The sequence below is a fragment of the Ammodytes marinus genome, assembly GCF_949987685.1.
Source record: "Ammodytes marinus genome assembly, chromosome: 6".
NCBI lineage: Eukaryota > Metazoa > Chordata > Actinopteri > Uranoscopiformes > Ammodytidae > Ammodytes > Ammodytes marinus.
In genome coordinates this window covers 11,244,608-11,262,621 of record NC_137235.1, presented here as the reverse complement: position 1 = coordinate 11,262,621, position 18,014 = coordinate 11,244,608, and the positions used below count along the sequence as shown (strand labels likewise).

At 40.8% G+C, this 18,014-nt stretch overlaps 3 protein-coding genes across 4 annotated transcripts in view; 1 reads left to right on the top strand and 2 right to left on the bottom strand.

Moving 5' to 3' along the window:
* Positions 1–18,014, top strand: part of LOC307252061 (calcium uniporter protein, mitochondrial-like) — a 236,473-nt gene that overhangs the window by 26,844 nt on the left and 191,615 nt on the right. The window lies entirely within an intron of this gene.
* Positions 455–9,271, bottom strand: dnajb14 (DnaJ heat shock protein family (Hsp40) member B14). The gene is made up of 8 exons (XM_080028995.1): positions 9,112–9,271; positions 5,692–5,866; positions 3,649–3,794; positions 3,306–3,494; positions 2,457–2,542; positions 2,181–2,290; positions 1,571–1,743; positions 455–1,434 (listed from the first exon to the last, which is right to left on the bottom strand). The coding sequence occupies exons 1-8, from the start codon at positions 9,242–9,244 to the stop codon at positions 1,310–1,312; spliced, it is 1,137 nt and encodes a 378-aa protein (XP_079885121.1). The 5' UTR covers positions 9,245–9,271; the 3' UTR covers positions 455–1,309.
* On the bottom strand, positions 11,150–17,273 carry LOC307251636 (tetratricopeptide repeat protein 39B-like). 2 transcript variants are annotated; one of them, XM_080029015.1, is made up of 18 exons: positions 17,138–17,273; positions 16,645–16,676; positions 16,396–16,500; positions 16,084–16,215; positions 15,571–15,647; positions 15,153–15,282; positions 14,897–15,002; positions 14,577–14,642; positions 13,924–14,032; positions 13,746–13,813; positions 13,586–13,645; positions 13,311–13,472; positions 13,131–13,222; positions 12,907–13,027; positions 12,673–12,784; positions 12,465–12,582; positions 12,068–12,184; positions 11,150–11,573 (listed from the first exon to the last, which is right to left on the bottom strand). In XM_080029015.1, the coding sequence occupies exons 1-18, from the start codon at positions 17,165–17,167 to the stop codon at positions 11,459–11,461; spliced, it is 1,752 nt and encodes a 583-aa protein (XP_079885141.1). In that variant the 5' UTR covers positions 17,168–17,273; the 3' UTR covers positions 11,150–11,458. The 2 variants fall into 2 exon arrangements, with proteins under 2 accessions (XP_079885141.1, XP_079885142.1); XM_080029016.1 differs by lacking the exons at positions 16,645–16,676; positions 17,138–17,273 and having other exon boundaries at positions 16,084–16,235; positions 16,396–16,410.

Genomic DNA, 18,014 nt, shown 5'->3' with positions numbered 1-18,014 from the left:
TCCGGGTTTGAGGCCGTCATGTGACCACTGGTAAACCAATGAAGATGATGTCACTAGTTGCGACGTTAATAAATGACACGTCTGTGATGTTTGTCCTGTCTCACGAACCGCTTATAATCCATAGGTAGGTCCTTGGTCAAAACAACGTATTAGGGGGAGAGGATGAAGATTTATTTAGCATTTTCTGATTAGGGTGTTTAAATAAAGTGTTCATTTTCAGTGTTAGTGCCAGGCACAAGAAAAAGAAAGATTTCACATTTTGAGAATTAATTCAAAATGGTGTGATATCAATAACGTAAAGAGTATTCGACATTTAGACTTTATTCTCACAATGCAGAGATAAAAAAGAAATTGTATCGTATCAGTAGCAAATCATAATAATCAAGAGTTAATTAAACATAAGGATACAGCGTTGCAATGAGAGTTTGGACATCTGAATCAGAGACACATCCAGTCTGTGGTAATAATCTTACTTTATTTTAATGATTAGGCGAGCATTGAAGAAAGTTTGTTTCTTCTATAGTTTCTTAAATAACTGCATAAACTTCAAACATTCAAAAATGAAAATGTACAACCATTCATGAATAAAAGTTTCAAAGTCCTTTCATATTTAGTCCCGACCAACTTCAGGTTTTGAAGTTGACAACATAAAATGTTCTCTATAATAACAAAATCACATGTTTCTCTTGGTGATCCATTAGTCTTCGCCCACACGTGGAGGTGAGTTGGAAGCTAAAAGAAGTATTATTTATTTATTTTCTTTTTTCTTCTTCCTTCTTTCATTTCTGTGTTCTTCAAGAAATGGATTTGGCTGGAGGAGATCACCTCCAAACAAACCTAAAAAGTCTCTTCATCTCATGTTTATGTCAAAGCGGATGACGCCCAAAGCGGTTTGTTGATCTTAAAGATGGTGATTCTCTAGTGCAGTCAGAATGCCTCTTGGGGGGGGGGGGTTCCTTACTCAAAGTACATGCCTTTACAATCAAGTGTCCTTGTCCTTGTTACCAAGAAAACACAAGGAAAGCAGAGTAAAAAAAGCTAAAATGTCTGGAGCTTTCTACAGTGCGTGGAGATAGGTTCATTAAGATCTAACATGGCGGTTTCCTGGGGGTCAGGTCGCAGTGAGGGAGTGGATGAGTTGTTGGTGGGAGGGATTGGAATGAGGATAGGGACATTTTAAAACTTCAACGATAGAGCTAAATTATTTCAGTAAGTTTTTTTTGCTCCTAGTGTAAAGACTCTTCCTTAAAAAAACATGAACATACATACATCTATTCATATACATTTACACAACCTAAAAGCCTCCCACTCATCCGCCTCTGAATAGGCTATTTAGTCTGTCCAGCTCCCTGCAGTTATCCATGGTCATGAGTTCGGCCTTCTTGCGCATTCGGTCGTCCCTGTATACTTTAGCAGCGTACAGCAGGTCTGTTTCTGGAGGAGACAAAAAGAAAAAAACAATGTGTTGGGATAAAACAATGAGTCCATGAAAAGAAAAGTGCAAAGCAGAAGCAATTACTGAACTCAGTGATCCAGTCCTGATGGGAGTGTTATAACCATGATTACTCACTTGTCTGTCTCTCCTTCCAACAGTTATTTCTCACATTAGATACGTAGTCCTCTTCCACATTTTTCTCTATCTGATGAAGCGCCGAGCCTTTGAACTCCGACTTGAATTCTCTAGCGACATAGTAGTCGACGTGAAGGTTTTCTGTCTGACGTTTAATGGTCTGACTCGTGGACCTAGGGGGGGAAATGGAAGAGGTGCCAGCTGTTGTGAAAATGCTGAAAACTCTAGTAATTCCCCACCTATGCTGAAAATTGCAAATCCCCTTGCAAGTCAAGTAATTTTTTTTTTTTTATATGGTCAATTTTATTTATATAGCCCAGAATAACAAATCATTTGCATAAGGGGGCACATATCTGTGACAAAAGACCAAATTGTCAGGGATCCTAATGTGAAAGAATAAGATGGATATAAAGATGTCAGGTTGAGCTGTATTTTTATGGAAAAAAGGCAGAAGGTGGACTTATTATTTTCTAGTTATCAACTTGACTCTTTGACAGGGAATGTCATTAGTGATCAATTGCATGCAACAAGCAACTTTGACTTCCCTATGAAAAACAGAAAAATTAGTATGAGAGTGTGTGTGTGTGTGTGTGTGTGTGTGTGTACGTACGGTCTAGAGTAGAGGCTGTAAGGAGGAGGGGACACCATCATCTGGCTCAGTATTGACACTAAAATCAGGACCACGATGGGCATTAGCTGGATAAACATTGAGAAACCACCCTAAAGGGAAAAAACACAGTGCAATGAGCAATTCATTTTCCCATGATAATGGTTATGTGTTATTGATCAAAGCAAGCACAGTTAAAGCATATCATTGAATCACATCAATTCAAATTATAACACATTGTGCAAATTATAAGTCAAAATGTTAAACCAATCTACGTACATCTCCCCTTTCTTCTGTCCTCTCTTGCCGGGAGTCCGTCTGTTGGCTGTAGCTTGTTCTGCTGTTGGTGAAGGTGTGTGCAGCTGCTGTAGAGATAAATATTACGACACAAAGTTATGGAATATGTCGGTGGAGAAAGAGAATGCAACACCAGTCATCCTCACAAACAACAACAAAATATTGGTCCGACCTATAATGTATGTGTTTCAGTCATTGAGATTGGTGGCATTAATAGGACAGTCACATTCAAGTACATTTGACAAGTTAATTATTTCTACCACATGATTGACTGAACTCAAAAAAGTAATTATACAAAACAGTCCTGACCTGAGGATCTCCATTTCAATCAAAAGACAATCTCATTGACAACTAAGTTGATAACGTGACATCAACTGAATTGTGTGAAATGATGAGAGACGTAAACTAAAGCAGTAACTTTATGTTTGGGAGTCTGTATTCACAGTAAGCTCTCAAGACAAGCCCGGTCTGAGCTTGGAAAGACAGCTTTTAGCTTCAGTGCCCCTGACTCCTGGAAATATGTACAGCAACAAATTAAAATAAATACCTTCCATTTCCTTAAACAAATGTAGATATTTTATCTTAAATCTGCCTAACTCTACCTGTAACCGTTTTAATTAGGTTTTATTGTACTTTCACCCATTTAATTTTAATTGCAGCCAGTCTACATCGCTGTCCAAATGTTTCAATAGTTTTTTCTCTCTTTGTTGAGTATTAGATGTATTTGTTTGCCTCGACATAATTGCAGATGAGGGTCACCCCTCAATTAATCTGCCGAAGTATAATTAAAAAGTTAAATAAATGATCAATACATTTTTTTTTAAAACTTACAGGAGGGGAAGCCGCCTCCAAAGAACATGTTGAAGAGGTCCTCAGGAGTGATGTCGGCCTCAAAGCCCCGGTGGAAGTCAAAGCCTCCTCCGTGTGAGTGACCCGGGCTGCTCGGCTCCTCTCCCCCTGTCAAGTCGTACTGCCGTCTTTTGTCGGGGTTACTCAGCACTGCATACGCATTACCAATCTCTGGAAGACCACACAGATAATGTATTACAGAGGGGGGGAAAACTGGACAAAAACCATGTCAAACGGCTTTTTCTACATGTTAAAATTACAATGCTCAGAAATGTAAAGGTTTTGCGAGCCAAATAGGCAAAGATCATATTTGAGGACAAGTTACTTTTAAAGGCCTCCGTAGCTCCGGGTGCTTGATTTTTGTCTGGATGGAACTTGAGCGCTAGTTTCCTGTAGGCCTTCTTTAGCTCGTCTTCGTTGACCTCTTTATTGACGCCCAGCACTTCGTAGTAGTCTTTACACCGCTTTATGCTGAAAGACAGAGAGTGAGGCAGCTGAAAACCAAGCCATGAATCTGACATTAGAGTTCTCACACAGACAATACTAATCATATAGAAAATAAATTCCCTATGTTTGTTTTCTATACTTTGCATTTTGCAAAACCCAGTAACGGACCTAAGAGTGTATACACAGTATTTGGGAGATTTTATGTCCAACAATCGACATTATTAAAACAAAACAAAAAATCTCACATTAAAAAAAGTAGTCAGGTACTGGAGGTAGGGGAACAACCATATGAGCGGTGGATCAACACGCACACAAACACACACACACAAATCTACTTTTTTCTGATAAACATATGTAACACAATATAGCAATGGAGGAAAAATCACAAATATTCAAACCAATGTTAAATGAAATAAACTGTGTTCCACTGATATAACTCTGCACATGCGTAAGACAACTGCATTTTAATATACGATATGGTCAAATCATCATGATCTACTTAAAGCCGAAGCAAGACTAGTGATGAAGTCACATGGGAGACATCTTTCATGTAAACACAGTGCATAACTGTTCTTCCTTTTATGTGTAAGAAGACATGACGCAATTTGTAAGCCAGTGATAATTCCCTTGAGAATTTAGTATGGAAACCCCAATGGAATAGAGGCAAAAGCACTGGTGGGATTGAGTTATAACGAGCAACATGTTTATCCTAAGCTGCTGATACAATGCATGGCCTGCCAACCTGTCTCTTTATGTAGCTCTACCTTGTGCTCTAAAACTAATGCATGCAGTGGTTCCCTGTTATCTGATCTGAATGCATCACAGACATGATACTAAGCTGAAGAGGTTCCCATGGCAACAGCTGAGTGTGCACACTGCAGGTCTAATCAAGTCTGATATAAACAGTTCTGCTGTCTTAAGGCCAGGACACACCAGTCCGACTACCCGAAAATGGAGACTGCCGATTCAGGGAGCTCCAGTCTTCCCGTTGCGGCCGAAAAAGTGCAAAGAACACACCAAACCGACTGCTGACTTTCCGTACGCTCTGCGCTTGCGCGGGACGTAATGTCTCCATAACAGCAGGCGGCGCTAATCTGTATTGTGGCCTGAAAAAATACGGAAGCCGGAAATGATGGGACGGCTCTCTAGACCATAAACATAGATAGAAATACGTATTTATATTTATGGACCATAAAGAGCACCATTTTTAGCAGAGAGTGTCGAGCATGGTGTCGAGCAGTCAACAAGGGTTGATGCATGCGAGTACTCGCTGAACGAAACACATTAAAACGATGGCTAACTGTTGTTAGCTGTTTGTGCTACCCGCCTCACTTCCGGGCTTCACTGATTCGCTAGCCCTCCACAAATCAAATTGCTCCAACTGAAAGACTGCCCGCCGATTGAACATCGGCTCAAAAGAAGCCCGACGACATCTACGACGACCGATTTCACGGCACACACCAAACAGATTCGTGTCCCCGCCCCCTCCCGACTCTACGACGGCGATTATCGGGCCGGTGTGTCCTGGCCTTTAGGGGCCAATTGTAGGAAATAACCCAAATAGGCAACTGAAGTGGAACAGATTACAGTAGCAGTTACTAAAAGGCAAACCTTTTCTGGTCTGGTCCAGGCACTTGTCATCTCACGCCTAGACTAATGCAGCGTCCCTCCTGGCTGCTCTGCCTGCAAGTGCCTCCGCTCCCATCACTGGTTACCAGTGGCACTCCCGTATATGTAGCATTTTGTAGTTAAGCTTATGTGACGCTAAATGTACTCTAGTCAATCTTGCCGTTCTGCGTTTTTATCCTCACGGCTGAATGCACTTTGGATAAAAGTGTCAGCTAAACTATATGTTTGTGTATAACTGAAAGAAATACAGCATGAAAGGAAAGGGACCTAATGAATCCTGACATTCTCTCACCTTTGCACACCGTCCACCTGATCCTTAGTGAAGCCTTTAGAAGAGTCGCCTCCTGCAGACTCCTGGTTTCCCCCTCCCGGCCGGGCACCGCTGCTTTCTGAGCTTTCTGCTGCTTTCCTACGATATGCACCATTGCCAGCCGAGCTCCCATTCTTTGTTAATGCGTCCAACAAAGCTGAAGAAGAAAGGAGACAGGTACAGAAACATTACATGACGTATTTGTATCCGTAGCTTACAACCGTGCAAGCTTTTAGCAACTTCCATAAGTAAAGTAAAATTGCCCCTAAAGATTATACATGAAACAGCTTTAACGTGTGACTCCCAAGTTTCTTACAGTTGAGAGATTTTTTAAGTATCCCAAGTTACATAAGACAGCACTCGGACTTGGAACAATGCCCACGCAATCAGACCTTTAAATAGCTCTCTATTTAAAACTTTGTCTATAAATGAAAAGGCCACACGTGACACTTGAAAACAGCCAGCGAAATCAAATATGGTAACGTGTACAAGGAATTGCTGGCTTCAAATCAGCAGACACAGAAGCGTGTGATAACACAGAGGGAGAATAGAAGAGCTCAAGGAACAAGACTCTAAAACTCAACAAAAACAAATTCAGGCGACTATGGGGGTGCAGTGGCCAAAGGGCATGATGCTTCTCTGTGGGCCAGCCTGTGCATACTGAACACTTCAGGGACACAACAGAAGCCACATTCAAACCTTTCCCTTCTATACACAGGAAATGTGATTTCATGAATGCTATACAACGCCTGGATACATTTGTTCAAACAGGCCAATGGCAGAGGTCTTACTAGTGAAACGTATGTAACCTAGCAACGTCATGGTGGCTGCTCGCTTATAACTAGAGTAAATCACCACATTAGTTGTACCGCAAAGTCATGTTGACGACATCAAAAAAGGTAATAAAAGCCTAGGTTCCCAACAACCACCTTTCTCTCTCCCTTAAAAAAAATAGATAGTGATCAAGTGTAAACTGCATTTTGTTGAGGAACCCATGAAATACGGTCGCCAATTCCGAAACAAGCAGGTAGCTAGTTGACAAAAACCTAGATGACATAAAACAACAAAATGACATAAGCTTCCCTCACTTTTAGTTTTCTTTTCTTTTCTTCAAGCCTCTTTTTCTACTCATTTGCAGTGCCGCTCCAGTTGTCTTAAAGTTCAAGTTAAAGATTTGCTATCCACGTAGGAAACATAAACAGTGTTGCAAAAAATGCATACTCAAAGTCAGTAAAACAGTTGAAGAGTCTACTCCTCTCTGGCTTAGCAGCAGTAAGAAATGCTTTTAACTGTTATAATATTCCTTACCGTTTACCAATGCATTATTCATCATTATACGGCCTGTTTTCATGGAACATTCACACACAGCTATTGCACAACCACAATCCCTCTTTCCTGCAGCTTAAAGTGTTGAGACAAACAATGTCATGTTTACTGTATTTTACCTGCTTTGCATTCCAGCTGTGAACGTCTATTATACAGCTTTCACCATGCTGAATGGTATATATACATTTACAACCGAAACTAATTTTGCCCAAAGTGATCAATAGTTGAATCTACTAATCTTGTCAAACTCCTCTTCTTGATGGTGTTTTATGAAATTATTACCGACAACTTGTTACAATCCTCCCTCTTTAATAAGAACACATTCCCAGCAAAACTACAAAAATGCTGGGTGAACAACTGATAACCAGTGCTACTGACGCCAGATGACTGAAAGACAGGACAAATACGAACGTGCGTGCGTTTTTAAACACTGACACAACCCCCTCACGTGACTGCCATGAGGAATGCTGGTGTGCAGGTGCTGCCATGGTCTGCCTCTCCCCTTCAACCCCCCAATGTGTGATGATGACCTGCTTTGCAACATCAGGAGACGTGACACGCTCCCTAGTCACTGAGTGCTGCTAGACATGTGCACCTGTGTAAACTATAGATTTAAGTGCACAGGTGGATATGAAATCCTGGATTGATTTGCTCAACTACCTACACAACTGGAGGGAACTCTGCTTATCTTAACTACAAAATGCTATTGAGTTCTTCCAGCCTAGGAAAGCCAGTTATCTACCAGCCTCCTGTAAGCAGCTTGAGAAGTAATTTGTGCGACACACACACACACACAAACACACGTTAAAGAACAATTCAACAACTGAAGAGCTACTGGTTTACAGTCAATTTGCAAGCGTATCAATCCTAATATAGATTCACTCAGATTGCTGTATATTGAAGGCCCTTTCAGCAAGAGAACACAAAACACTTCTGTCAGCACCGTCTTTTCTTTACACGTGTTTACGTTCATCTTGCAGATAGCTATGTGTTCCGGGATTAGCCTATACTCTGAGGCTCTCTCTGGGTCAACCATTCAATTAAAGGATTGGCAGTCGGCTGGCCGGCATGGTGCAAAAACCCTGACTACTGCTACATCCACAGTAGCTCAGTCTGTCTGTGGGGGACTTTGGTTGGGGGTCGGAGGGTCGCAGGATCAAGTCCATCATGGGACCAGTCTGGGAGGGTTGAATGGAAGCTGGAGAGGTGCCAGTCACCAACTTCTACAGTGCCAAGGATGGTGGCCCTTGAGCAAGCAGACCCACTCTGACATGTTTCCAGACACTATGTGCATTTAGGTCCAGTTTGAGCATGTATAAAAAGGTCCTGTTGTAAATATGTTTCAAAATGATAACAACAGGAGTGGAAAAAATGTAATTTCCCCTAGGGAATGAGTACATACATTACGTTGTCTTCTTATACATGCTCCACTTGCCCGCTACTATGCCCTCAAGACAACCCTACACACACGGTCATACATAGCAGCATTAGTAACGTACGCTTGTTAGATAAAGTGAAAGTAAAATAAAATCACAGGTAAAAAAAAACCGTTCAATTCGTTTCAATGAGTGACAGCTAGCATTGACAACTGAATGAATGGTGGCACTGGCTAATGTTGCTATGATGGCTTTATTATGAATTGATAGTTATTCAGTTCAGGTCAGTATTTCTTCTGAAAACCTAACACATATCATACAAAAGGCTGACACTTATTCTCTCAAGTTATCCATATAAGCTCGATTAACTGATAAGTGCACCACAGGAAGCGCCTGCTAGGTCAGCTAACCTGACGCTAGGCCCACAGCTGAGCTAACTCTGAACTCTTTACTCTGACGTGTGTTGCTTGATTTCCAATCCACTCTGTATATTTAACTATCACTAAATACGCTAATAAATACACGTTACAGTTATACAAAAGTCAATGGGTGACATGTTGTGTGTGTTGGTTTAAACCGTGCGTGATGCTAACAGACGTCAGGCTAAGTACCGAGCTAACAGTGAGTGATGAGTGGTGCATACGGAGATACGGAGCTGTGTTATTATTTCAAACAGACGTGTCGCTCATTTCAGGCCTACCTCTGGCTCTGCTGGTCGGGAACAGCTTCTCGGCTTTGTTGAGAAACTTCAACGCTTTCTCTTTGTCGCCGGCTTCGAGGGCTCTCGTCGCTATGTTTATACATTTTTCCGCTTCGTCTCTGTTGCCTTCCATCTTTCCTCATTCCTCCTCTTCCTCCTCCGCCAGTCAGCTGATCGCCGCGCGCAACACGTGGTCATCACTACTGACAGCAGATCATTTAAATCCCTCAAGATAATGTAGGTTTGTTTTTGCTATAGGCTACAGATGCATCTCATATTTTTAGAATATCATGGAAACGTTCATTTTTGCCCCTCAATTTCAATTCAAAATGTGAAACTAGATGCATTTCAAACAAAGTGAAATAGTTCAGGCCTTTTGTAGTTTAATTTGGTTGATTATGGCTTACAACAGCTCACACAAATCCACCATCTCATGATATTAGAATATAAGACTGACATAAAACCAATCAAAAAGAGGATTTCGATTACAGAAATCTCAACCTTCTGAAAACTATGTTCATTCTTCTGCTCAGTAGGCTTGGTCAGGGATCTTATTTTGCATGAACTATTGCCTTAATGTGGCATGGCATGGGGCTAGGCGAAAAACCTGTGGCACTGCTGAGGTGTTATGGAAGCCCAGGTTGCTTTCGATAGCGGCCTTCAGCTCGTCTGTATTGTTTTATCTGATGTCTTTCATCTTCCTCATGACAAATGAGGAAGATGAAACATGTTTCAGGTTAGGCCAGTTGGCTGGCTAATCCAGCACAGTAATACCATGGTTAGCCAACCATAGGCTAGTGGTTTTGGCACTGTGGAAACAAGCCAAGTCTAGCTGGAAAAGGAAATCAGAATCACCATAAAGCTTATTATCAGACAGAACAGAGGCATGAAGTGCTCTAGACAGCACTTCATGCTGGTAGACAGCAGCATTGACTATGTTGAGTATGAACATTATTTTCAGAAGGTCGACATTAATGTATTATAAATCCTCTTTTGATTGCTTTTATACATTTTTGCAACATTCGACACACTTTTTATTTTCTATATATTTCCTTTTTAAATTGGAGCAACTGTAACAATCTAAAGTTTCATAAGGTTAAGATCCCACACATATAGATAATATCTAGAATCTATCAAATAAATTAGTTCTTGCTTATTAAGGAACAGAATGTTAAACAACAGTTTGACCATACAAAGTAGGCAAGACCAAGTTGCATCATTGGTGTTATTGGGACCATAATACCTATGGTCACTAGATGGCATTGTAGTTCCATCATAGATAATCCCTCAGAGTTATACCTGGGTAACTTAAACAGTGTATATCGTGAAAATATAGGAGTTGAAGATAATCACATGAAAACATCTCAATAATATTAACCATTTGTTTGGTTTTATTCATCGTCCTGATCAGAATCAGGTTTCATGCCAAGTTAGTTTTCCCCAGGCAAGGAATATGCTTTGGTGCATAAGCTAAGATGTGAAAAGAAGTTAATTTATTTTTATTTTTTTAAATGTAACATTTGTTCAGACAATAGTCAAAGCTGTCTCAGTGGTGCAGTCCCTAAACACATTCAGCTGTGTACCAAACGGTTTGGAGGTTCGAGGCCACCCTGGGATGTTTTCTGCCTAAGTAACCAGTTAAATGAACAACTTTATCCATAAGTAAGTCTAGTTTCCACAAAGAAGGTTAATTTAATTAGATCGACACGCAAATCAATTGTGCCACAGATATATGGCTCTGATAGTTAGACAGGGGTCTAGAGCTTAAATAACAGGACTGATGCTGCTCAGACCAGGTACCAGCCCTCTCAAACTCTCAAAAGATGGGTGACTGATGGGTTGACCGAATAAAAAGCTTTGAGTGAAAAACTGAATGACCACTTGGCTCATTTTAGCTGTAGAACATGGCTGAACAGTACTAGGACATACTGTACAAAAGAAAAAAAGCATCAACTCAACCTTCAATATTTAAATATGTTTATTTAAGAAAAAAAGGTGAAATTAAGATTTAAAACAGTGAAACGTATTAACTCCCAACCAAACATTTCCTTTTTTGCCCAAACATTTTATTTGTGTCGTGTACATAACTTTATTCTTTCCCAAGTGGTTTAAACTGCCCTGGTGCTGACATGCTGAGGTGAAATACAATGGAAATTATCAAGGTCATCTACAAGCCAAATATTTATTACATTTTTAATTATTTAAATCTCAGCGATGTGTAGAATTATTTATACCATTAACAAGGGGCTGACAGCAAGTTGCCCATCTAGAGACTTTCCAGAACAGACAATCTCTCTCTCCCGCCCCCCCCACCCATTTTTTTTTGTTGCGTTTCCAGCCACGGGGTTTAAGCTGGCGTACGTGAAGGGGGTAATTTGGCTGAAAAGGAGCCCATGGTGTTGAGTGCTGCATGGATGCGGAAGTGTAGCCTCGACTCCATGCTGTAGTCTTTGTAGTTTGTCCTACAAATACAATCACATATTAGCTCCTTGAGTAATATGGCGATATAAAACAGTTACTGGTCATTTCTGCATGTATAGGAGCAGTGGGTTCCATGTCAGCACATTGAACTCCTCCTGTGATGAAGGCTGTTCCCTACCAGAGCAAGGGGTCAACTGAAATCTAAAGATCCCCACACTCAAAGAAGAGCTGCCATAAGACAACTTCCATAGTGTAACAATACACAATAAAAATGGAGCTACAGTGTACAAACACCCATGCAATCTTGTTACAGTGACTTGTAGTATACATTTTATGCTGGGAGGCATTTTCTATTCTTTCAGGGGAGGACAATATAACTTCTCCAACCCATATATTTTGGAATCATATTTAGTCTCTAAATTAGGATTTCCATCTTGTGTTGGTACAAAGTCCAGATGCAAACTTATATTCCCTTTTAAAAACATGGAACCAAAAGTATCCCAGGACTATGGATAGAATGAAAAAAAACACTTACTTGGCATTTTCCATCACGGTTATGGCCGTTTCGATGTCACCCTTCTCCTTGTGCAACAGGCCCAGCTCAAACATGGTAAATGGCACCAGGTAGTTGTCATGCTTTATATCTTTTTCACTGCAGAAAAATGCAAGAATTATAAAAAATTAAAGTCAATTCGGTGGGTCTAGTCCAGTCGACCATACCAAAGAGTTTGGATAAACTGTGCGTTTCTCTTGATAAGACTATTCCAGTTTATAGCTGTAGCTGAATGATTTATCGCTGAGTCAATAAATTAATGCTTTTACAGTACGAGTGATATATTTCCCACGTAATATTATGATGCTAACTAAAGGGGTTTGATTGAATGTGCGCAGTCATGTACTCCAATGCTGAATGAGTTTTAAGATGAACGCACCTTGAAATGACATAATTGAAGCAGAGCTCAGCCTGGACCAGACGTCCCAAATTTCTTTGACAGAGGCCCTTCAGCAGCTGGATTACACACTGGTCATCCAGGTGGTACTCTGATGGGTCTGCACATGACATAAAATGGTGTTAAGTTTCAAGTAAACAAACACAAATATATCAGGTTATTGCTTTCAAGTCCTAGCTATATCTCTCACTTGGATCCTCTCTCAGCTGCTCCTCTGCATTCTCTAAAGTGGTCAAGAGGCTTTCCGTCAACTTGGGTCTTTTGCCGACTACATTGAAACCATTCCACACGTACATCATTTCCTGTGGGGGGGGGGGGGGGGGGGGGGTGAGGGGGTGGTGTGGTTGTTAGGAAAAGGGAGTATTGATATTTTGATAACAATTGATTCATTGGAACTAGGAGGAGTTTATAAATGCGTCCTCACCAAAGCGGGCACAACGAGTTTCACAGGGTTAGAAGAAGAGTATCTCTGGGCCTTCTTCGCTGCAAATTTCTCTGTTGGAATGGACTTCCCGGCGATCCTGAGTCTGAGACCATCCACTTGCCTGCAGGTCACATGGTTCAACGTTACTGTTGTATGGTTTTCTATAACAACCAAAATTGTGTGCACAAATGATGACTCTAGCACACACACACACACACACACACCTGTATAAATCCACCACATTTTCACCCAGCTTTGTCACTTCTTCCTCTGGTAGCATGCTCAAAATGGCAGCTTTTTGGGATACATAGACGGCCTGCAAGAGAAAAACAAAACCGTAGAAAATGAATACACGTGCAGATTTACAAAACAGGGCAAAGGGAGAATAGGGTTACACCAAATACCTGTGACCACTTGCTCTCTTTGGAGAGCAGATCAGCGTATCGATAAGCTTCACTCCAATTCTGTTCAAAGGAGTACGCCCACATCAGCTCCCAGTAACACAGGTGGTGAATCTGACGCCATTCCTCTTGTGCTGCGATACACGCCAGGAACTTCTCCTGGGCCTGCAGAGAAACCAAGACTTCAGTGTTTTCCTTCCATTACAAACTATACGAGCGGGGATTGCAACGTAAAGAAAACGGCGTCGGGCAACTATCGACGCATAACCAGCACTCACATATGTGAAGTTTCCTTTGAGCAAAGCAATTCTTGCAGTGTAGAAAAGCATGAGGGCTCCCTGTGGACAAGATAAGCAAATTAAAGTCGTAATATCCCGACAAAAATGTATAAGTAACATTTGCCATCAGTAGAATAAGTCAACAGAAAACACTGCTCACATTAGGGAACTTTTCCGCGTAGGGCTCCAGCAGAGCTTCAGCCTCATCAAGGTTTCCGTCACCGATACCTGAAGGAAGTGCAGAGGAAGAATTTTCAATTAAAAATACTGTTTATCTACAAATAAATGATTGAGGGAATGGAAGTGGTGGTGCTACCCCATGCAGTGTTCTGACTCACCCAGAATCACTGTGATGTAGAGATGAAACATCAGCAGAGTCAGGGTGCTGAGGATAGAGCGCAGGCTGCCGCTGGCTGCTCCGTCTCGCAACTGTGACAAACCCACTTCCTGTAAAAGATAAGTTAGCAAACAATATTTTGATGACTGTGTTGCCGTCTCTCTATCTGTTATTTTTTATGTTTGGATACGTGCCGCTGTTCTTTCAACTTTTTATTGACGCTGTGAACATGTGCTGGTGGATTGGTGCCTGAAATGTTGTCTGTGAATGCCTTTCAATGTGAATGCCTTTCAATAGTATGGCCTTCTGATTCTCTTCTAGTTACTGCTTTTTAGAAATACAAATGTACTGGGGTTAAATAAAAAAAAAATAGCCTGTGTATTTTTGATAAATAGCACTATTAATTGAGTTTATCGTTGCCATAGTTTCTCATTTAAAGTATAGTAGTAGTAAGTATATACAGTAAGTAGTATGGGAGCGTGTCCATGGATGTAAAATACATTGGTAGGATGAGGGTTAAATAAAAAATAAATAAATAAATTATAGAAAAATATTGAAATGAAGAAACTTTACTATAGAAACACCAACTATGAGTTTCACTGAACTAAAAAAAGACATGGGCTCCATCTTTTTACACAGACTGTCAGCACCTACCCGATCTCCTGAGAAGCCCAAAAACTCCATCATTCTGATGACTCTGGTTGGCAACAGAGAGAGCATCTAAAAACAGAAGGTTACAAAGGGACTTTTATATGAACCAACTTCAAAGCAATGCTTATACTCATTCAGATATTACAGTTTATATTTTCTACTGCTATTGCCACATTTGTAGCTATGTCAATACTGCTTGAAGAAGAAGTGCATATATTTGTCCTAAACATAAGGTAAATATGTATATCATGGCTTTAAGATTTGGCATAAATACATTTGTAGGAGGCCTACTATGTGACTGCAATGCTTTATATAGCTCTTACCAAATTAAATGAACCAATGCCCATGTTGACACCACCCGTAAAATGCTTGTGTGATCTCATCTGTTTTTCCATGTCCTCTTTGGCATTGACCAAGGCCTGGCAATCCCTGATTGGGGTGAAAACCATAGATAGTATGGTGAAAACAAATCCTTTTTAAAAATGTTTTAAAATATATGAAAATGCCCCCCCCCCCTCCTTTTTCTCAGTGTCTTGTGATGGCTTCATGTCTTTAAAAGCTCCCATTCAAGCTTCTTACTTGTAAATCTGATAACTGTTTCGGATTCTCATCCCTCCTTTGATGAAGCTGATTATGCTCTCATCCAGGAAAGTGAGAGACGCTTTCTGCAGCAGGACTTCAGCATAGCACAGCTCCGCGTGCATCTCCTCTGTTAACAAGAATTAAACATCACATGCTCGGTAAATTACAGTATTTTGGCTTTCTAATAAAATGTTGTGCACAATTTTATATTATCCGCCGCAACAAATTTGGACCGTGAAGAACAAATAATACAACAAACACCAGGGCAATGGAAAACAAAGAATCTTTGAGCTGTGACTCATTTGAGCAACAGCATTTATCAACATATCGGTCGATTCTAGTTATTTCTGGCTTAATGTAAAATGTTATTGGTTAAATTGCCACCCAATTTCTTTAGTGGAAGCTTCTCACTTACCTTCGGTCAGGTTTTCAACTGGTTGTCTATAGAATAGGCTGGTTAAAGTTTCCATTATTCCCGTTTTCTTCCGACATCTAAAAGTTAAATACAAAGCAAATGGAAATCTTTATTTTTTTGTTTTAAGATATTTTTTGGGCATTTTTACTCTTTATTGATAGTGCAGAGAGACAGAGGTGAAATGGGGCAGAGAGGGGAGTGACATGCAGAGAACGTCCGCGGGCGGGAATCGAACCCTGGTCTGCTGCTGGGCCCGGCCGGGGGGGGGGGGGGGGGGGGGGGGGGAGGGACGACACGCCCTACCAACAGAGCTAAGGGCGCCCCCCAGCAAATGGAAATATTTGATTAAAATACATTCATGACAGCGTCCCAACCGTTCGTACTGTAACAAAGTCATTAATTAATATATGTTCAAATGGTGTCAGAATATAACTAGGAAATATACAACACGCTGATCAATATAGGAGTGGGAACTTCAAAACATAATACTTTTATGAAATAGTTCAACCATACTTTTGGCATGTCTGCAACGCTTCCCCTAGTGACCTCATGGCAGCGTCCATGTCCTTTGGGTCAAAGGTCATGCCTGCCTGCATCACCAAAATGCTGCTGTAACCCATTGCATGGTACATGCTCTCACTCTTCCTAAGAAAGTACAAATACAACTTCTTTAAAACATATTTCAAGTTTTACAAAAAAATAAATACAGAAAAGTCATCAAATACATATAACTAAAAAATAAATGCTTAAGTGTGAAACAGCTGTACACTAGATTGCAGTCAGCTGGATGATTAGATTGGTACCAGGTAATGTAAGGTCACTCACCGGGGTTTCAAGAGAGCCAAAGAGTCAGCAAACCGGTTGTTCAGAAAGAGTTCGAGGGCGCTGGAGCATTCCTTCAATGTACTCTCTAAATCCATTTTAGGTGACCTGATTGAAAGACCAGCAAATTAATTCAGGCTTTTCACATCATACATTAGATCTGACATCAATGCCTACCGTAATTTGAATTTGTAGTCATTCTGTGCCACATCACTAAAATAACATAAAAACAGATTGCATGATTTCACTTACAATGCATTTTCACCGGGCGGGTCTAGGTTCACCTGAAAAAGTGAGAAGGAGAAAAAAAAGAAAGTTTAAGTCAGTGTTTAAAGTCAAACTGTTTTCCTGTGATCTTAAAGAGGTGAGAGAGGAGATTAACCTGGCGAAACCTGCAATCCGTTTAGCATTATTCTACACCAAGTACAGTGAAATGTGATATGCAACATCAGACCTCCATGAGCTTAGTATGGACAGTTCAGTAATCATATTTATGAATTGTCTGTGCAATATATCGAAGTGCCTATTATTTGCTCTTTTTGCAGGTGAGAATGAGATGATGCATTGAGGGGAAAACCACTTTTTAAAACTTCTTCCATGCTCTGGCCCCATCTTGAATGATGCATACGTTGCAGGAGTGAAAAACATGTTGACGATAAGCTTGTTAGTAAAACAAATTAATAAATAAATTAAAATATGTCCCTTAAACCCCCTCCGGAGTGTATTGCAATAAAACATCACCCACCTGTTGCAGTGATTCGTCTTTGGTCTCCATTTGATGTTGGTTAATAATGTACACTATGAGTTGCTAAAGAAGAGGACGTACGACTTCCTTCGTAGAAAATGAAGTATGTTGTTTGATGGAGTAAAACAAGGCGTCCTCTTAACTTGCAGACTAAACCCAAATTCGGAAATCACGCGATATTTATACGGTAAGGAGCCGCGGGAGTGGCCAACTTTTCAATGGAACGCAAGAGCCGAAGGACGTGTCTGCGCGTCACAGGACATCATAGTACCCGGCTATATGGCCAATCCCATTCCCATCACAGTTCAATTGCATCTCGATTCAAAACCAAATTTTATCTGCGCTTATCTTATCATTATTGATTATAGATTCATTCCCAATTTAAATATTTTCTATAACCATTTCCTTTTGCGGAGGCATAACTGTTAAGTATTGAGCTTTGTCAGCATGTAGGCCTATCAGAAAAACACTTCATAGCCGTGTCTGCTAACAGACCATTGTGACCAGACCAACGGACCACTGTGATGGAGCGATAACACTAGAGGAAGTTCACTTGGTTTTGAACACCCCAAGCTCAATAAATCTCCTGGGAAGGACGGTGTTACATTTGAATTTCACAAAGCATTCTCCGACCAAGTTGCTACATTTCTCCTTTGGCTTTTTCAAGACTGTAGGCCAGGCCCGGTTCTAGAAAGTCAGACTTGGGGGGGCCCGTAGAAATTTTGGGGGGGCACACTGGGCAGGGAGACCGAAGATGCGAGCGCGCGCAGAGCGCGCGAGCCGAAATTTTTTGCCCTTGTAAGATCTGCTTTGCGTCTGCTTTTTGGCACATTTACTGTGAATTGTGTAGAACACAATATGCAAATAAACGTTGAGT